The sequence below is a fragment of the Xenopus laevis genome, chromosome 4L (assembly GCF_017654675.1).
Source record: "Xenopus laevis strain J_2021 chromosome 4L, Xenopus_laevis_v10.1, whole genome shotgun sequence".
NCBI classification, from domain to species: Eukaryota; Metazoa; Chordata; class Amphibia; order Anura; family Pipidae; genus Xenopus; species Xenopus laevis.
Window position 1 is genome coordinate 41029851 of NC_054377.1, and position 19472 is coordinate 41049322.

The 19472-nt window shown below is 41.7% G+C and overlaps 1 protein-coding gene across 4 annotated transcripts in view; it reads right to left on the reverse strand.

Annotated features, from left to right (window-relative positions):
* The window catches only part of bcar1.L (BCAR1, Cas family scaffold protein L homeolog), an 80441-nt gene that overhangs the window by 687 nt on the left and 60282 nt on the right, over nucleotides 1-19472 (reverse strand). For 2 of the 4 annotated variants that reach the window (XM_018256557.2, XM_041589215.1), the window contains 5 exons: nucleotides 9091-9249; nucleotides 8564-8686; nucleotides 6884-8101; nucleotides 2110-2199; nucleotides 1-880 (listed from right to left, as the gene is read on the reverse strand). The exon at nucleotides 1-880 is cut by the window's left edge and continues 687 nt beyond it. In XM_018256557.2, coding sequence (XP_018112046.1) covers nucleotides 371-880; nucleotides 2110-2199; nucleotides 6884-8101; nucleotides 8564-8686; nucleotides 9091-9249 — 2100 coding nt within the window. In that variant the 3' untranslated portion in view covers nucleotides 1-370. 4 annotated transcript variants of the gene reach the window in all.

Below are 19472 nucleotides of genomic sequence, written 5' to 3' on the forward strand. Positions count from 1 at the left end.
TCAGTGTTGACACCATATTGGCATTGAAGGTTAAACACCTGATGAGCATAGTCTTTAAAAAGAAAAAAATCATAGGTTCTGGCCTTTTATGAGTCCATACTGTAGAATTAACTAACAAAGATTTCCCAATATATACATTGATACCGAATGTTAGTCCAACATTCCTTGAGGAAATTTCCTTTTGTGTATTTTCTAATTAAGCTTTCATCTCCAGCCTGGTAAGTCTCTCTATGTGTTTATTTTTTGTTTTTTTTTAATGTGAAGAATCAAACAATACATGGCAGCCACAGCGAGCTCACTGAGCTAACTTCTTTAATTCCATATTAGCTTCAGGCATGCCGAGTGTCTAAATAACTATGCCAGTGTTCATTCACATCGCAGCTAGCTGACCAAGAACCATTCGAAACTGTTGGGTACTGCTATTTAGGTCTTTGACTCTATCAACCATATCCTTGGCTGCTGCGGGAGATGGGTATTGAAGTGCAGCTGTCTTGGTGGTGAGAACGATCTCCTTGAGCTTGTCACATAGTATGTTACTGTGGTGAGTGACTTTGTTTCGTATGTCCTGAGCTTTGGCTTGGCGTGACAAGGTGTCTCCAATAAAGACCAGCTTGTGTGCACTAAGGATGACAAACTTGCTGTGAGCCACAAAAATTTTGGGAGGCTGGTTGCTACTGATGGAACTGTAAAAGGCATCGATGGCATTGGTGAGGGTGGTCACATTGGCTTCACATTGCTCTTGATAGAAAAGAAGCAACTGTCGATCTGAATTGCCAAGTGCACTCCGAACCTGGCTGTAGTGCTGAGGAGGCGTCCAGTTTGAAAGGTCACTCTCAATGGGTCGTGCGACCTCCTCCTGTAGACGTTCAAACTGTTTTAGCTAAATAAAGAAAAGAAACACAGTACGGTTTTATAAAGTTTCACAGAAACATATATAGCTGAACACCAACATACTAAATGGAGCCCTGATCAACAGACAATAGGAGAACAAATGCAGTTATACAAAGTTTTAAGGGCACATGCACATGGATGGTCTTGTAAATGTCCTAATACCTGTATGGTTAAGATGTGCTGCTTATGTTAGGGCCAGTCACCATTGCTTATACTACTGAAATCCCGCCGTGTGTCATTACACTAAAGTAAGGGTAAAAATTCATGGACATTACCATCAGTGTTAAGATTGAGTTACTATTATAGTACAAGCGTTCCAGTGCAAACTGTGACAACCAATTCGATATTTGCTTTCATTAATTCAACTGTTAAAGGCTGATCACTGGCAAATGCTCAGTTAATGCACTGGAGCACCTTATATATTTGCAGTAAGATTATATTTTTCACTCACACTGCCCCCGAAAATAGTTCAGTTTTCACTGACACTGCCCCCAAAAATAGTTATCTTTTGACAAGGTTCAAAACAGCAGTGTCTTAGGGGGTTATTTACTAAAATCAAAATTTATCTCATAATTTAAACCAAAAAAGATCGACCAAACTCTCATCCCAGATTTTGCCTTATGTACAGTATTAGTAAAACAATAAATCAAATTGGTAGAAAAAAAATAAAAATCTTTGTTCAGAAAACACCCCAGTACTCAGATGTTCCTGGGAAATGAAAGCCATACCACTGTTATTTTTTTTCATAGGACTGTATCTTCAAATTGGGAAGAGGGCATCTCTCATTGATTTTATACAGTACATGACTATAACAGGTCTATGATGGCGGATTTTTGGATTCTGGCTTTTTGCAGCATCAGGGTATGATAAATCTCGAAAAATTCTAGTTTTTTTTCTCCACAAGTTTTTGCAATAAAAACCCTGATCAGATAAATTTGAGGATTAGTAAATAACCCCCTTGGAGTCAAGGGTTGCTTTCAAACATGCTTTACTTCTCTTGACTTCTCGTGAATCTCAACTCAGTGCCTTGTCCCTCTCCATCCTGCTGATTCTTTCTGCATGCAAAAGGGTCACCTTAATGTTTTTTCAGAATGTATTTATATAAAAGAGAAATGCCTACATTTACTGTTGTTTCTAATACAATATGTAAATGTATTGGGGAGAATATGTTGGTGAAAGCTGTCAGCAAGGCAGACAGATATACATGGAAACATTTACCTGTTGCTGCTCTAGATGACCTTTTCCTTGCTTTATTATATTTCCCTTTTCTAGTAATTCCTTCTGTGTCTTTTCAAATTCCTCCTTTCCCTAAAAGGAACACATTATTGAATTATATTTAACACAACACAAAAACTGAGCTAAGCGAGCGCTTCTATTTTGAAATCAGTCTTCGAAAATGGCAAGAGTCAGAATACACAAGAAACTGTATACTGTTTTTCCATTCATCAGGTTCACGACATTTTATTCTTAGGTAGTTAAAGATTTTACTATTTCGCAAAGTCTTCATTACTTGTCACCTAATAATCTTTTTAATAGACGCTACCACTGATGCTGGCCATAGCTGATGAAAAATATTGCTCATCACTATTAGAAACCACTGTGGGATCCGTTATCCAGAAACATGTTCTACAGTAAGCTCAGAATTATGGAATGGACTTTCCATTTTATTGAAAGAATCCAAAAAATGATTTTCTTTTTCTCTGCAATAATAGAACAGTGCCTTGTACTTGATGCAAACTAAGATATATTTAATCCTTACAGGAACCACCAGCCTATTGGGTTTATTTAGGTTCAGATTTATTAAGGGTGAAATTGAAAATTAGAATTCCCCATTTTTTATGGTCAAAACTGTCAAATTTGACTAGGAAGTTACCCGAAATCAATTTGAGTTTTTTAAAATTTCGAATTAGATTTCCGAGATTTATCTTACTCTGGCCCTTTTAAGAATTCTAATTTGACTATTTGCCACATAAAACCTGCCGAATTGATGTTTAAGTCAATGGGAGAAGTCCAAGGATCAATTTGGAGATGTTTGCAGCCTTCCTGACATTCAAGTATTTTCGGTTGTTCAAATTTGTCTGAGTTGGAAAAATCTGATTTTATTAATAAATTTTGATTAGCTGGATTTCGAATTAATGGGAGTTTAAAAAAAAACAAAAAAACTCGAACATGAATTAGAAATTCGACCCTTGATAAATGTGCCTCTTAATGTTTAAGTGATTTTCTAGTTGACTTAAGGTATGTAGATCCAAATTCTGTAAAGATTTTGTCTCTTTTTATTCCTTTTGATTTAAACTTATTTAATGCTCTGTGGTCACTAGATGGCGCTGCTGTGATTAGAAATAATTTATTTGGTGTTTTGCTTTCGGCAGAAAGCACTAGTATTCTGATTATGCTTTATTTATAAATCACTAACGTTCTGCTGCACTTTCTATATCATTCCCGTCAGTCCTTGTCCCAGCGGAGCTTACAATCTAGTTTCATATTCACTCACACTGTGGTCAGTTTTATCAGCAGTTATTTAACTTGAACTAAGCTGCTCATACACATGCCAAGCACTGACTGCCACTTCTGATTGCCAGACATTACAAAATAAATTGTATGCATGGAAACAAAATAGGACCTAGAATAATACTAATCTTATCCCCCAAGCGAGAGATATTTTGACTAAAGGCACATTTAGCCGTTATAATTGGGTTATGAAACTGCCCCTGCGTTGATAAATTACCCCTTATATATATATATATATATATACAAATATATACTAAATTAGCACTTTTTTATATGTATAAATGTTACTCATTGGCAGGCATATACTGTATTTCGACTTTTTTTCTCAAATGCTAGCTTATTTAAGAAAGAAACGCGACAAAATATTCCTGTGCGTTTTTTCGTGGAAAAAAGGTTGCATGTCAGTGATAATCTCATTGTGTCATTCATTTTCAATAATAAATGGTGACTATTCGAGGTTACAAAGAATATTCTTGAGTATATTCATACTCGTGTTTTTTCACTGCATTTTTTTCTCGAATTGTGAGAAAAACCCAACTAGATTTTTGATAAATCAGCCCCTATGAGTTGGCTTCCCTCTGTAATGTTTTATAGATGGCTGAGTGACTGCTTTTAGTACTATTTGAGGTGGCAGCAACTGAAAATAGAAGAGGCATATGTGTCTGAAGCATGTTCATTCATTCATCAATTCTACTTAATATTCTTAGGACTTTCCCTCCCCACTCTAAGAACATTCTTTCTTCTTCTCCTTTTCTGCACCCCCTAGGATTTTTTACTATTACAGGTATGGGATCCGTTATCCAGAAAGCTCCAAATGACAGGAAGGCCACTCCCATAGACTCCATTTTATCCAAACAATCAAATGTTGAATTCAAAAATGAATTCCTTTTTCTCTGTAGTAATAAATTAGTACATTGTACTTGATCCCCGCCAAACTAGCGGATCTTTTCCCCGATATACCACTAACGGCAGGGCTATATCGGGGGTAATCTGAACATTCGGACCTATGGCCGAACAATCGGATTACGACGAGCACAATGGGCTCTGACGGGTCGGTCAGGAGAAAAATCAAACCTTCCCGATCGATAGCGTGTCCAGATATCAATCGGAAAGACCCATTGGAAGCCTCCATACATGGGCAGATTAGCTGTCAAATTGGTCTAAACGACTGATATCAGCAGCATTTTCTGCTCGTGAATGGCCACCTTAAGATATACTCAAACCTTATTGGAAACCAAACCAACCAACATGATTGTCTAGTAGACTTAAGGTATAAAGATCCAAATTTTGGAAAGATCTGTTATCCGGAAAACCCCAGGTCCCAAACAGGTTCCATACCTGTATTACAATCTGCAACTGATTTTATTTTTCTACTTTCTGTTTATTGTATTATTTGCTTTTATATTCTGCTGGGTCAGTAGTGCTGAGCAACCTACAAGCAGATTCATTTTGAGACTAGATTGTTTAACTGGTATCACTGTACTGTATCTATAGCCAAAACAATTAAATAATGAAGACCAATTACAACTTGGCTCAGGATATTACTACAGCATGCTAAAAATGACATACTTATCTGCATTTAAAGGAGAACTAAAGCTTAACTAAAGAAGTAGACTAAAAATGTTGTACATTATGTTTTGGGCTTTTGTACCAGCCCAAGGCAGCCACAGCCCTTTAGCAGTAAAGATCTGTGCATCCAAAGATGCCCCAGTAGCTCCCCATCTTCTTTTCTGTTGATTCACTGCACATGCTCTGTGCTGCTGTCACTTACTGAGCTAACAATATACAGTACTCATAGAATATGTCACAATATAAGGCTGATTAGTAATTAATAGAGATAATTACTACATGGCAGCACAGAAACCGGTGCAACTAGTATCAGAATTAAATAATCAGTCCTGTAGCATCACCTTATATTATAGACCAACCTAATTTTCTGCTTGATAATTAGTGATGACCCCTAAGCTTAGCTTCTCAACAGCTGCTCAGAGCCCACTGAGCATGTGAATGGCACAAACACTTTCCAAGATGGGGACCCCCTGTGACAAGTTTGAAGTCCTGGATCATTGCTGCTTTTGAGAAGGTGAACCTTTAGGCTGGTACGATAAGTTCATTATACTGTATAAAATATGGCATTTTTAGTCATATTTATTTTTAGGGTTTAGTTCCCCTTGAAGTACAGAGAAATATAATAGACATGGCACTGAATTTAGTTACCATATCCCATTCAGAGCAAAATAATGCATTATGGTGCATGTGCAGGTACATGTTGAACGGAAACTACAGTTTAAGGGTGGTGGCAGATGGGGAGTCACCCAGCGACAAATCTCCTCTACCTCGGGCGACTAATCTCCTTCCTGCCAGCAAGAATGTGAATTGACAGCAGGGTGGCACTCGGATCGTTTAGTTTTTCCGAAGTTGCCTTACAAGGAAACTTCAGACGGAAAATAAGCGATCCAAATGCTATCCCGCTGGCGATTCACATTCTTGCTGGCTGGAAGGCATTTGGGGGAGATTAGTCACCCGAAGTAGAGGAGATTTGACGCGGGGCTACTAATCTCCCCGAATATTCACGTGTACCACCAGCCTAAAGGGGTACTTCTACATCCTCCAACTGTTTCCCACCCTCTGCTCAACCCATAAGCGTATAAAATGTATTTTCTTCTCTACTAGAGATACTTTCTTTTTACAGCTGACAAACCCCATATCCTATATCAAAGCTAGAGCCTAAACAAGCCTTCTGTCTGTGGCTGGGCTTTTGAAAGATGCAGTTGTTCCTCTGAAAATCTCTTGCTTCAATAAGATGGCAGTGGATAGACATTATAGGGGAAGTGGAGGAATGAAACTGTGAGTGGGATGACAGTTGTTTCTTTGTCCTTCTTTGGGAAAAAGACCCATTCTTCACCAGAAGCATTAGCAACACTACAGACATGTACAGTAAGTTGAATCAATGGTGTTCTGCCTTTGATTTAGTCAGTCCCACAGTTGGCAAATAATCATATATAATACAAATCTTTCAAGTTTAAAGGGAAAATATACCCCCCGCTTTTTTGACTTTGACCTTGGAAGCATAAGTTGCTATGGATTTAAGTCTAGAAAGTAAATCAAGTTGCCAATGTGACACCACAGAACATTTTTTTTAAGAGCCACAAAATTGAAAACCGATTTCAGCATGATTATTGAACTGGTCGACCCAGACTCCTGTTTGAGAACAACTTCACCACCGGTAAAGATGGCAGCCTCATATATTTGCCTAATGTACAGTACACATCAGATGTATGCAGGTTTTATTACAATATATCAATACAGGCATGGGATCCTTTATCCTGAAACCTGTTATCCAAAAAGCTTAGCATTAAGGGATGGCCTTCTCTCGTAGACTCTATTGCAATCAAATAATTAAAATCTTTAAAGATGATTATCCAAATTTATCAACTTACAACAGATTTTCAGTGATGCGAATTGTATTGTGTATACTCACCTGCAAATGTACATAGTCATAATCTTCCATCCAACCGCTCTCATTATTCTCATACTGTCCTTCAGGAGACTCCTCGGCTATAAACTTAGGAGGGGATGGCAGGGGTCTTGACTGTATGCTAGTTTTTTCTGTGTGTCCTGTTTGTCCCACTGACAAGTTATTGTTGTTATTAGAAAAGTGATTGCTATTGTCCTGCAAATCACTCAGGGAAAGATGATGCTTGGCCCTTTTAAACAGTAAAGAGGCATTTCCATGTAGGAAGGAAGCCAACTGCTTCACATCATCAGGTATTCCCTTGGAATACATAATAAATCTCTCCAGGTCATCAGATGTGCTTTGTTTGTTGGTTGCCAGAATGTCCAAGGACCAGTTGCAATTGTCCAAAGCTTGGCTATATTTAATCAGTTGTTGGTAAACCTCTTCCATCTTCTGTAGCTGTTTACTTAGTTTGGTGTGTAGAGTCCTATCAGAAGCTTGGACAGAGTTTACTACTGCTCCTCTGGCAAACTCGAGCAATTCCTTCATTGCAGATTTCACTCCTTCCACTGCAGACTGAATGCTCTGAATGTTGGCCTCCATCTGCTCCACGCTCCTCCAGGGACCATTTAAGAATGACATTAAGTAAGAAACGGAACTATTCACACCGTGTTGTAACTTGACCAGCAGTTCCATAGCAGCTTCTAAATCGAGGTTCAGCTCTTTTCCGACAGGTTTGGGTAAAATTACAGCGGATTCTTTAACTGGGATGGTGTCAAGTGAAGAGGTGGAGATGTTACTTCTCGTACTACCAGTACTGGAAGCTGAGAGACGTTTAAAGTTTCCCACCGATTCATCAACAGCTTTTATTTCCCTATCCACCTGAGGAGGTACATCATATATATAATCTGTTTCAATTTCAGTGGTTGATTTTCCTGAATGAAACTCTCTTGGAACATCATAAACATCATGAAGGAAGGTTTGTCCTGCAGGCTTTCTAAGGCTGGGAGGTACATCATAGATCTCTTGGGAAAATGAGATATCACTGCCTTTAATTGCAGTAGGTGGGATATCATAGATCTCTTCTGGGATATTTGGATCATGTTCATGGACAGCATGAGTAGTAGCTTGTGGTAGACCTTGCATTTTCTGACTTGAGAAAGCAGGTGGGAAATCATACGTTTCCTCTCTTGTAGGACCATCTGGAACATCTTTACTGACAGATGGTGGGATATCATATATCTGTAGAAAGAAAGTGTTACCAGTTAGTCCTCAATAAATAAATGAACAAGCTTTATGTTTATTGAAAAATGTAAAGGCTTCACAAGTTTTCAAGCATCTTCAAGTTTTTAACATTTTTCTAATTTAATCTGCTCTGAAAAGTGCACACTTGGTCAGAAGAAATGTTAAGGTGGCCATACACAGGTCAAGAAAAGCTGCTGACAGACAAAGTTGGCAGCTCGTTGGAGAATATATGGGGCCCTCCAATGGGCTTCTGCAATCGATATCCGTCTTAAAATTCCTGCATGATTGAGAACCGCTTTGGTTCGTTAATGTGGCCCTCGATCCCACCACCTGCATTCCTGGCCTTGTGATCTAATCGTTGAACCCTAAATAATTTTTTTAGCAATGAATGTTACCCCATGGCAAGTCCTATTACTGAAAATAGATGGGCAATGAAAGTCAGGATGGCATTACAATTACCATTAAGTGAGACTGAAGCTGGTCGTGTAAGTTTTTTTCAACACTAGGAGGGATATCATAAATCTCTTGTGTTTGTTGTCTGCTGACCGGGCCTTTTACAGCCATAGGAGGAATGTCATACACCTGCAGAAAAACAAATATTGTGTCAAACTCAACCTTTACAATTATCAGATGTGTCAATCAACTACTTTCAAAAGAAACCATCTAGAAAGTGTTCAGCCAAAGAAAATAAATGGTTAATAATTGAGAGAAATATAAAAAGTGGGAGCCACACATCTCTTAATCCAGAACTGAGCAATTAATTAACTATGCCAGTGATTCCCATGAACAAGTCAGTGGAACTCATTTATAAACACTGGGCAAATTTGCCCATGGGCATTAACCCCTGGCAACCAGTGCTTAGCTTTTTTTGTCCAGCTGCTGCAAGTATTTGATTGGTTGCGAAGGATTACTGCCCAGGGGGCAAATTTGCCCAATGTTTATAAATGAAATGTTTTTTATCCTTGAAATAGAAAAATAAATCCAACCTCTGGGCTGTAATTGTTCACTAAGCATCTCGAAGGAACATCATAGATTTCCTGGGGTCCTGAAGGGCCAAGGTGTCGGGGGACATCATATTCATCCTGTTGCTCTGATTTCGGTGCATCATAAACATAAACTTGGCCAACGCGTGTAGGAAGTACAACCTAGGTTGAAAACAAGGAATCCACAGTCAACAAGATCCATCCACCAAAAAAGTATTTTTGCCAAAAGATACACAGAAGACATTTCTAAATATACATAGCATACTGTTTTTCTTAGCATATATACTCTTGATGCAGAGAGGCACTGTGCCCATTGTTTAAAGGACAAGTAACATAAAATATTTTTGTAAAAAAAAAAACCACAAAGACACTTTTAACTTTAAAGTTGCAAAATCTTTATTAAGAAATAACTCACTGATTCTCCGCTTGCACTCCTCTTCAGAAACGACGACAGGGCGACGATCCATCATGCGGTGCTCAATTTCTCCTCCCTGGCTATCTCCTATAGAAGGCAGGGAGGAGAAATCGAGCGTCACATGATGGATCGTCGCCCTGTAGCTGTTTCTGCGGAGAATCTCTTAATTATTTCTCAATAAAGACTTTGCGAATTTAAAGTTAAATGTGTCTTGGTGGGTTTTTTTTCGTTATCTAGAAACAATTTTTTTTTTAAATTTTTTTATGTTACTGGTCTTTTAACAATACAAATTCTAGTTGGCTAGGTACCATTCCCAGGGAATGTTTGCTCCTCTGCTATTGGTAAAAGATCCCCAAACAATTACTGTATCTGTTATTAGTTATACTGTATGAGCAGAACTTTATTCTTATAATTGTAACATCATATGCAACAGGCAAAGAGATGCAACTGATTCCAAAACAGCTAATAAAAGAAAAAATCTGATTGGTTGCTATGGGTTACTGCCCCGGTGCATGTTTGTCTAGCCAGATTTTTTTTTTTTACAATGGCTAGCACAAAACAATTATTTCATTGGTTATCAGAGGTTATTAGAGGTTTGCTTGTTCACAAAAGTTTTATTATTAAAAGAGCAAATGAAATGTATACTATATTCAAGTGTACTTGTGACCCTTTTATGCGCAGATAGACAGCATAAGAAAAATGACACTTATATTGTACTACACACCAAGCTATTCGGAACTGTATATGTATGACGCAAAATACAACTTTCTCTGAGGCCAGAGGGTGGCGACATAGATTGAGCCAGACGACTGATCTGATAATAAATCAATGAAAGCAAGGCAGGAGGAGGTCATGTTGTTATGAAATGTTCACATGGATAAGCCAAACTATTCTCCATTTGATCATTTTATAACAGCAAATTAGAATTTTATAAGACAATCGCTTAGTGCTGAGCTACATTGTCTTAAATTTAATAGATTAACCTTTTACTTATGCAGTTGTGGATTCATTTTCAAAAAGCTATATTGCAGTACACTAACTTTAAGGCACTGGTTTCTTAAATATGGGGATGACCTGCGCCTAGAAAACCAAAAAGTGTTCATCCCAAGTCTCACTGTAACTGCCCTGAAGGATTGTCTTGAAAGCCCAGCTTAACAGTCAGTTAGGGTGAGACTTGCGTTGAACACATTTTCTTTTCCTAGATATTCATGTATCTCTGATGTTGTTATAGAGTATAGTGGGCCCTATCCAAAATTAAACATCAAAGGAAAGCTTGAACCAAAAATGAAAACAGTTTTCCCACGAGTATCCTCAATAAATCACTAGGGGACTGGGCAATAATGTAATAACATTTGGAAAATTAGCTTTTAGTCTTTAGTAACCAATGGCAACCAAACATCTGATTGGGAATTTTGTTCCTGTTATTACATTAGTATCCAGGAATCACCATTGTTTCCCACAGACTATATACCCAAGAACATGCTCTGGCAGTTCTATGGTTTTTTCATCACAGGCTGTGGGCTACGCTCTTGTGCCATAACCTATAGGTTTAGGCTTCTGGCCCTGATAGGTGAGCAGCCTCACAGACTGAAATCTTCCATTCAGAGATACAAAGCCACATCAATTGATTTGGGCAAGAAGAAGGTAAATAATTAAAATTATTAAAAAAAAAATAATGAAGACCAATTGAAAAATTACTTAGACTTGGCCATTATATAGGAGTTGTCCTCAACCCACACCCAACCCAAACCCAGCCGGGCCTGCTTGGTCCCCTCTATTTATGGGCAGGACCCGCTGGGATGTCACAAAAGGGTTCTATAGATTTAGGCACCAGATGCCGGCGGCTGGCAACCTGAAGACTTTTTGTGGTAGCTTCTAGGGTTATTGGCCTGGCCGGTAAAAATGGTGGTTGATCCCAATGTTATTAATAGGGGAAAAAAAGATAAATATACAGGAGGCCGGTATTTTTTTACAGAAAAGGTGGCAACCCTAGTAGCCGTACATCAATAGTCAGTACCCAAAAATTAGTCCCCTTGACACTCCATGATCCACCTTAAAGGGGAACTCCGGCTTCCAAACCAAAATTTGATAAAGAGGCCCACATAACACAGAAACCCCTAATATACCCATCACAGTTACTTGTTTCTTCAAAAAAAATTAATAAATGCCATGTCTATGCTGAAATCCAGCTGTTTAACAGTTCTTCTGAAATCCTGGCAGGAAATGAAGGACTAAAACACTTATGTTACAAATTGTAACAAATTCTCCACAGTTTACAGACAACATGCAGGAACTACATAACCCACAATGCATTGCACTATGATGTTCCGTTCCTTATTGAAATCACATGTGCAGGGAATTGTGGGGTTTGGAGGATGCAGGCTGAGGACAGATTGCTGTTGATACAAAGTAACAGTAGTCAGCCAGCTTAGCAAAGTAGTCAGAAAGATCAGCAGAAGAGCAGGGGGCTATGCTTAGGGAACTGTTCCAAACCATTAAAAATCATGAAAAGTCTGCATATTTTTTAATTTACGCATATTGCAAAGTTGCTTCAAATTGTGGTTTTGTGGCGTTCCCCTTTAATATTGTGAAATGCCTTTGTACAATTGAGCATAGTTTGATATACAGTATGGTTTGATGCCAAACTTCGGAGCACAAAGCTGATTTTGCACCTTAATTCAGGCTGCTTATGGAAAAACAATAAGAATCACTGTACTATGCATTTAGAGCTCAATAAGTATTATTTAATTGTCACACACTAGTGGGATAGTCAACTACATATATTTATTATCAATCTTCTAAGTGCTTCCAGAAAGAATAATATTGCCCTGGCTAAAAGACTGGGTGTTACAGAGTGAAATTGCATTAGATCGAAGCTTTAACCAGTTGTGTCATAAAGGTAACATAGCATTAATTAACTTCACTTTTACAAGGGGAGCTGAAAGTTTATAAAATGAGAAAGTCATGTTGCTATTTATCCCTTGGTGCCGTCGCAAAAAGTGAAGGAATCTCATAAACTACTTTGTCAGGGAGTCATTTGTCTTGCAGAATCCATTTTATTAGGTTAACAGTACCAAGCAAAGTAGAGCTCTAATAAGCCTGAGATTCCATCCAGCCCCATCAAGGTTACCATAGCAAAACACATCTAATTGCATCCAATGCCACAGAAACAGCAATTGATATGCTTACATGTTCGTTAGGGTAACGGGCCAAGCATCACACTGCAACCACAAATCCCAGTGTTAACACCATTTCCCTCTTTTAGTCATGAAATGAAAAATGGCAACTTGCAGTGAAATGTAAATTCAAATTCAAGGACCACTGGCTAATAATAATTGTGTATTGTGCTGTGCTTTATATGCATGTGGGTGTTTATGATTCTTTCTTCAGCAAATGTCTATTTGCTATCATATTATTTCTCTAAAAAATAGAATAATGTAGCACTATCATAACATATATATGGATTTGAAGTTATTAAGGAGTTCTACCACCATTATAGGAGGGATTTTTTTACACACACATTTGAGTAAGACGAGTAGCTTAGAAAGGCCCTTGAATATTCATGTTTGTGTGTACTTAACATAGCAACCTAGTTGGAAAAAAGACACACATCAATCAAGTTCAACCTTTTACTGTAATGGATTCTAACTCACCTTCCAAAGATGGCGTCCAAGATGGCGACCCCCTGCCTCACCGCATGGTTCCTGATGGGCGCAGCTCCATGGTGTCATCGTCTTCCTGCTCCCGGATTGGCCGCCGGCGACGGAATGGACGCCGGCGTCAGAATGGGCGCCGGCGTCAGGACGTCAGCGTGGGGACGCTGGCGTCTGCGTCTGACGCAAGCGCGTCAGCGTCTGACGCCAGTGCGTCAACTTTGGCGCCAAACTCAGAGACTACTTAAACCTCTCTCCCCTTCCAGTCCTTGCCCAACTATAGGTTCCTGTTCGTCTGTTCCTGGGTGTGATATACTGCTTTTGATTCTTGTGTACCGACTCTTGCCTGTTATTACGTTTCCTGTTGTCTGCTGCCTGGTCTGATCTATTTGCCTGTACCTTGACGATTCTTTTGATAAACCCTCTTGTACCTCGAACTTGGTTTGGTCTCCTCTTTGGTCTACACTATTACTGCGCCTTCGGGCCCGTTACAGTATAGTTGGGCCATGGACCCTTTGGAGGAGACTCATGCTTCGCCTGATGTTGGTGAAACCATTCGAGCTTTGGCCTCCCGAATTGACTCTTATGAAGTACTCCAGTCTCACTTTGGTCAGGCCATTGGCGCAGTCCTGGAGAAAGTGTCTACCTTGACTCCCGTGGCACCAGTCGCTGTACCTGCAACCCCGCTCCAAGTCTCCGAGCCTCGCATCCCCGCACCTCCTCTCTACAGTGGTGATCCTGACGCTTGCAGAGGGTTCATTATCCAATGTGAGATCCAGTTTGCCCTGCTGCCAGGTCAGTTTGTCTCGGAGCGAGCCAAAGTGGGTTATGTTATCTGTCGTCTGCAGGGAAAGGCCCTAGAATGGGCATCACCCTTTTGGGAAAAGAAGGACCCTCTGATCGATAATGCCTGTACCTTTCTCCATGAGTTCCGGACAGTGTTTGATGCTCCTGGACGAGCCATAGCTTCTTCGGCTCGGTTGTTCCAGCTCCAGCAAGGCTCCCGCTCGGTTCCGGAGTATGCCATTGAGTTTCGCACCCTGGTAGCGGAGACGTCGTGGAACAATGATGGTTATCATGCTGCCTTCTACAACGGCCTGGCTATAAGAATAAAGAACGACCTCGTATCCCGGGAAATTCCTCCCCGTTGGGAAGAGTTGGTCGCCTTGGCCGTGAAGGTCGATACTCGCCAGAGGGAGTTCCAGGTCGAGCTAGACCGTGAGCATTCTAAGAGGAACCCTCGTTTCCAGCCTATCCTGGCCCCCCGCTTCCAGAGACCCCTGCTCAACAATCCTGCTTACTTCTCGCCCTCTCCACCTCCTGCGGCTTCTGCTTCTTCCTCTACTACATCTGCTGAGGAATCGATGCAGATTGGACGGGCCCGTCTTTCCGAACAGGAGAAGTACCGGAGAAAGGCGGCGGGATTATGTCTCTACTGCGGGGGCAAAGCTCACTCCATCCTCGAGTGTCCTGTAAAGCCTGGAAAACGCCAATACCTCGGTAAGTTTGGGGAGACTTACCTGGGTGGAGTTTGTCCTTCTCCCCGACCGTCTGGTCATCGTTTCCTACTTCCGGCACAGATCCAGTTTGGCTCCCGGAGGATCCCGGTTCAAGCCTTCGTAGATTCTGGTGCTGCCGGGAATTTCATGGACAAGACTTTTGCCAGCCGACATGCTGTTCCTCTTCTTCCTCTGGCTATTCCTCTGCGAGCTCTGGCAATTGATGATCGTCCTCTGTCTTCTGCCATCATTTCACAGACCACCTCGGAACTTTCACTCAAAGTGGGCACCCTACATTTGGAGAGACTGTCCTTTCTTCTTATTGATTGCCCTTCTACTCCTATTGTTCTGGGTCTTCCATGGTTATGCACCCATAACCCAGTCATTGATTGGTCTTCTTCACAAGTTGCCCGTTGGAGTCCACATTGCCAACAGAACTGTTTACCTGCTGTGCCCATTGTCAAAGTTTCCTCTGTGTCTTCTAAGCCCTCTCTTCCAGTTGTTTATCAATCCTTTTTGGATGTCTTCAATAAGGGCTCCGCTGAGACTCTTCCTCCCCATCGACCCTACGACTGCCCAGTTGAACTCCTGCCTGGATCCATGCCTCCTCGTGGCCGCACCTATCCTCTGTCTCCTTCCGAAACAGCAGCCATGAAAACCTACATTCAGGAGAATCTTCAGAGAGGGTTCATTCGTCCCTCTTCGTCTCCTGCTGGAGCAGGTTTTTTCTTTGTCGAAAAAAAGGATGGCAGTCTGCGGCCCTGCATCGACTATAGAGGGCTGAATAAAATCACTATCAAAAACCGTTACCCTCTCCCCTTAATCTCTGAACTTTTCGATCAGTTGAGAGGCGCTAATCTCTTCACCAAACTTGATCTTCGGGGCGCCTACAACCTCATTCGGATCCGAGAGGGCGATGAATGGAAGACCGCTTTCAATACTCGTGACGGGCATTATGAGTACCTTGTAATGCCATTTGGTCTATGTAATGCCCCTGCGGTCTTCCAGGAGTTTGTAAATGACGTTTTCAGAGATTTGTTGGGGCAATGTGTAGTCGTTTACCTGGATGATATCCTCATTTTCTCCAAAGATCTTCAGGAACACCGTTGTCAGGTGAAGGAAGTTCTTCTTCGTCTTAGAAAGAATAATCTCTTCGCCAAGTTGGAGAAGTGTTCTTTCGAGGTGCCTTCCATCCCTTTCCTTGGGTATATAATCTCACAACAGGGGTTCAAGATGGATCCAGCCAAGGTTACTGCAATTCTTGATTGGCCTCTACCCACCAGCGTCAAGGCTATTCAAAGGTTTATTGGCTTTGCCAATTATTATAGGCAGTTCATTAAAGGCTTTTCCTCCAAGATTTCTCCTATTCTTGCTCTTATCCGCAAAGGGGGCAAACCTCAGCACTGGCCCCCTCTAGCCGTGGAAGCCTTTGAAACATTGAAAGAGGCCTTTTCTTCTGCACCAATTCTGAGACACCCCGAACCTCTTCTGCCCTTTTTCCTTGAAGTGGACGCCTCTGATGTGGGAGCTGGAGCCGTTTTATCTCAAAGGTCTTCTTCGGATGGGAAGTTACATCCTTGTGCATTCTTCTCCAAAAAATTCTCTTCTCCCGAGCAGAATTATGACGTTGGGAATCGTGAACTGCTCGCGGTCAAATTGGCCCTGGAGGAGTGGAGGCATCTACTTGAGGGATCTTCTATTCCTGTGACCATCTTTACAGACCACAAGAACCTTGAATTTATCCAGTCCCTGAAACGTTTAAATCCTCGTCAAGCCAGATGGTCTTTATTTTTCTCCCGTTTTAATTTTATCATCACCTTTCGTCCTGGCTCAAGAAATAGAAAGGCTGATGCGCTGTCCAGGAGTTTTGTTCCCGAGATTTCTTATTCTGAAGATCCCGAACCTATAGTGCCTCCTTCCAAGATTGTTGCTGCCTTGTTTCCCTCCTTGGCTTCTGAACTTCTTTCTGCCCAGGCCTCTGCTCCTGATAACATTCCCTTGGGGGTTGCTTTTGTTCCACCTGAGTGTCGCCAGGCCATCCTATCTCAAACTCACAATTCCAAACAAGCTGGTCACCCGGGGATTGAGAAGACCACTGAACTCCTGTCACGCTTGGTGTGGTGGCCATCGATGAGAAAGGACGTGAAAGATTTTATTTCTTCCTGTGCTACCTGTGCTGTCTCTAAAGCTAGTCATTCTTCTCCCAAGGGTCTTCTCCTGCCGTTGCCCATCCCTTCTCGCCCTTGGACTCATGTGGCAATGGATTTCATTGTCGATCTGCCCTTATCCTCCGGCCACACTGTGATCTGGGTGGTGATCGACAGATTTAGTAAGATGGCCCATTTTACTCCACTTCGGAAATTGCCTTCTGCCTCTGAACTTTCTGAACTTTTATTAAACATATTTTTCGCCTCCATGGTTTTCCTGCTGAGATTGTTTCTGATCGGGGTTCTCAATTTATATCCAAGTTCTGGAGGTCGCTATGCAAGGCCCTTAATATTTCTCTCCAATTTTCCTCTGCTTACCACCCACAATCCAATGGTGCTGCTGAACGGGTCAACCAGGCTTTGGAGCAGTTTCTGCGCTGTCATGTGTCTCTGTGCCAGGACGATTGGTCGGATCTTCTTCCTTGGGCTGAGTTCGCTCACAATAATGCGCTGCATTCCTCTTCCCTAAAGTCTCCCTTCTTCTGTGTTTATGGTCGGAATCCGTTGGCCTTTCCTCAAGATCTTCTTCTTACCAACGTTCCTGCGGCCAACGACCAAGCTGCTCACATGTTGGCTATCTGGGAGGCCACTGCCACTAATTTGGAGAAGAGTTCCCTGGCTCAGAAGAGGTTTGCCGATAAGAGAAGAGTTCCTGCCCCTCCATATTCTCCTGGTGACAAAGTTTTTCTTTCTACTCGTAATATTCGTCTGAAAATTCCCACTCCCAAACTTGGTCCTAAGTTCATCGGCCCTTATCCTGTCGTCGAAGTCATCAACCCTGTGGCGGTCCGCCTTCAACTTCCTCCGGAGATGCGGATTCCAAATGTCTTTCATGTCTCGTTACTTAAGCCTGCTGTGTCTTGTCCTTCTTCTTCTTCCCCAGCTCCTGTCCTGGTTGATGGTCACCAGGAATTCGAAGTCAAGAGGATTTTGGACTCCCGTTTTTCCAGGGGTACTCTTCAGTATCTCATTGAGTGGAAAGGGTTCGGTCCGGAGGAGTGCTCCTGGGTGAGGAACTCGGACGTCCATGCGCCTGCCTTGGTCCGTAAGTTCCATAGACTTTTCCCTTCTTCTCCTAGTCTCGGTGGTCCTGAGGCCCCCCCTAAGGAGGGGGGTACTGTAATGGATTCTAACTCACCTTCCAAAGATGGCGTCCAAGATGGCGACCCCCTGCCTCACCGCATGGTTCCTGATGGGCGCAGCTCCATGGTGTCATCGTCTTCCTGCTCCCGGATTGGCCGCCGGCGACGGAATGGACGCCGGCATCAGAATGGGCGCCGGCGTCAGGACGTCAGCGTGGGGACGCTGGCGTCTGCGTCTGACGCAAGCGCGTCAGCGTCTGACGCCAGTGCGTCAACTTTGGCGCCAAACTCAGAGACTACTTAAACCTCTCTCCCCTTCCAGTCCTTGCCCAACTATAGGTTCCTGTTCGTCTGTTCCTGGGTGTGATATACTGCTTTTGATTCTTGTGTACCGACTCTTGCCTGTTATTACGTTTCCTGTTGTCTGCTGCCTGGTCTGATCTATTTGCCTGTACCTTGACGATTCTTTTGATAAACCCTCTTGTACCTCGAACTTGGTTTGGTCTCCTCTTTGGTCTACACTATTACTGCGCCTTCGGGCCCGTTACATTTACTCAAATAACTCCTTGAAGGGGTGGTTCACCATTAAATTAACTTTTAGTATGTTATATATTATATCTAAGCAACTTTTCACTTGGTCTTCATTTTTTATAGTTTTTTAATTATTTGCTTTATTCTTCTGACCCTTTCCAGCTTTAAAATGGACCCCATCTAATAAAACAAATGCTCTGTAAGGCTACACATTTAGAGAGTTATTTACTAAAATTTGAAATGATCTAAACCAGGGGTAGGCAACCCGCTGCTCCTGCTTGCTGCGGCTCGGTCTTGCGGCTTTGCCTGTCACGTCGTCTATACAGCCCTCACACCTGCTGGTGGCTTCTTAAGTGTGCAACAGTGGTAAGCAAACGGTTAGATTACCGCTGTCGCACACTCAGAAAGCCGCCAGAAGGTGCGAGGGCTGTATAGATGTCCCAATAGTGACAGGCAAGACCGAGCCGCAGCAAGATGATTCATCATGGTCCTTACCGCGGTCACACACTCAACACAAGAGAGGGAACATCAGCATGGAGCTTCAGAAACAGAAGTCACGGATGAGAACACTAGCATTTAATAGGGCTATTCAGCTTAACCAAATTCCCATCCACCATTTTAATTTATCAATTAAATCAAATCTTTTTTAGGGTTATCACCCGAAAGCCCCAAATTTTGTAGATTTTCAGGACGAAAACCAGCGCAGATCACTATATCTTCAATTTTTAAAATGAACATCTGCCATTGACTTGACCTTGGCAGGTTCGAGATGACGGATTTTCAGAATCTGACTTTTAGCAGCTTCGAGATATAATAAAACTCGAAAAATTCAAGGTTTTTTTCCTCTAAAAATTTGAGTTTTTGCCCCAAAAAAAAACCTTATTGTTATTGCTACATTGTATTACTCCTCTTTTATTCAGGCCCTCTCCTATCCATATTTCAGTCTCTTATTCAAATAAATGCATGGTTGCTAGGGTAATTTGGACCCTAGCAACCAG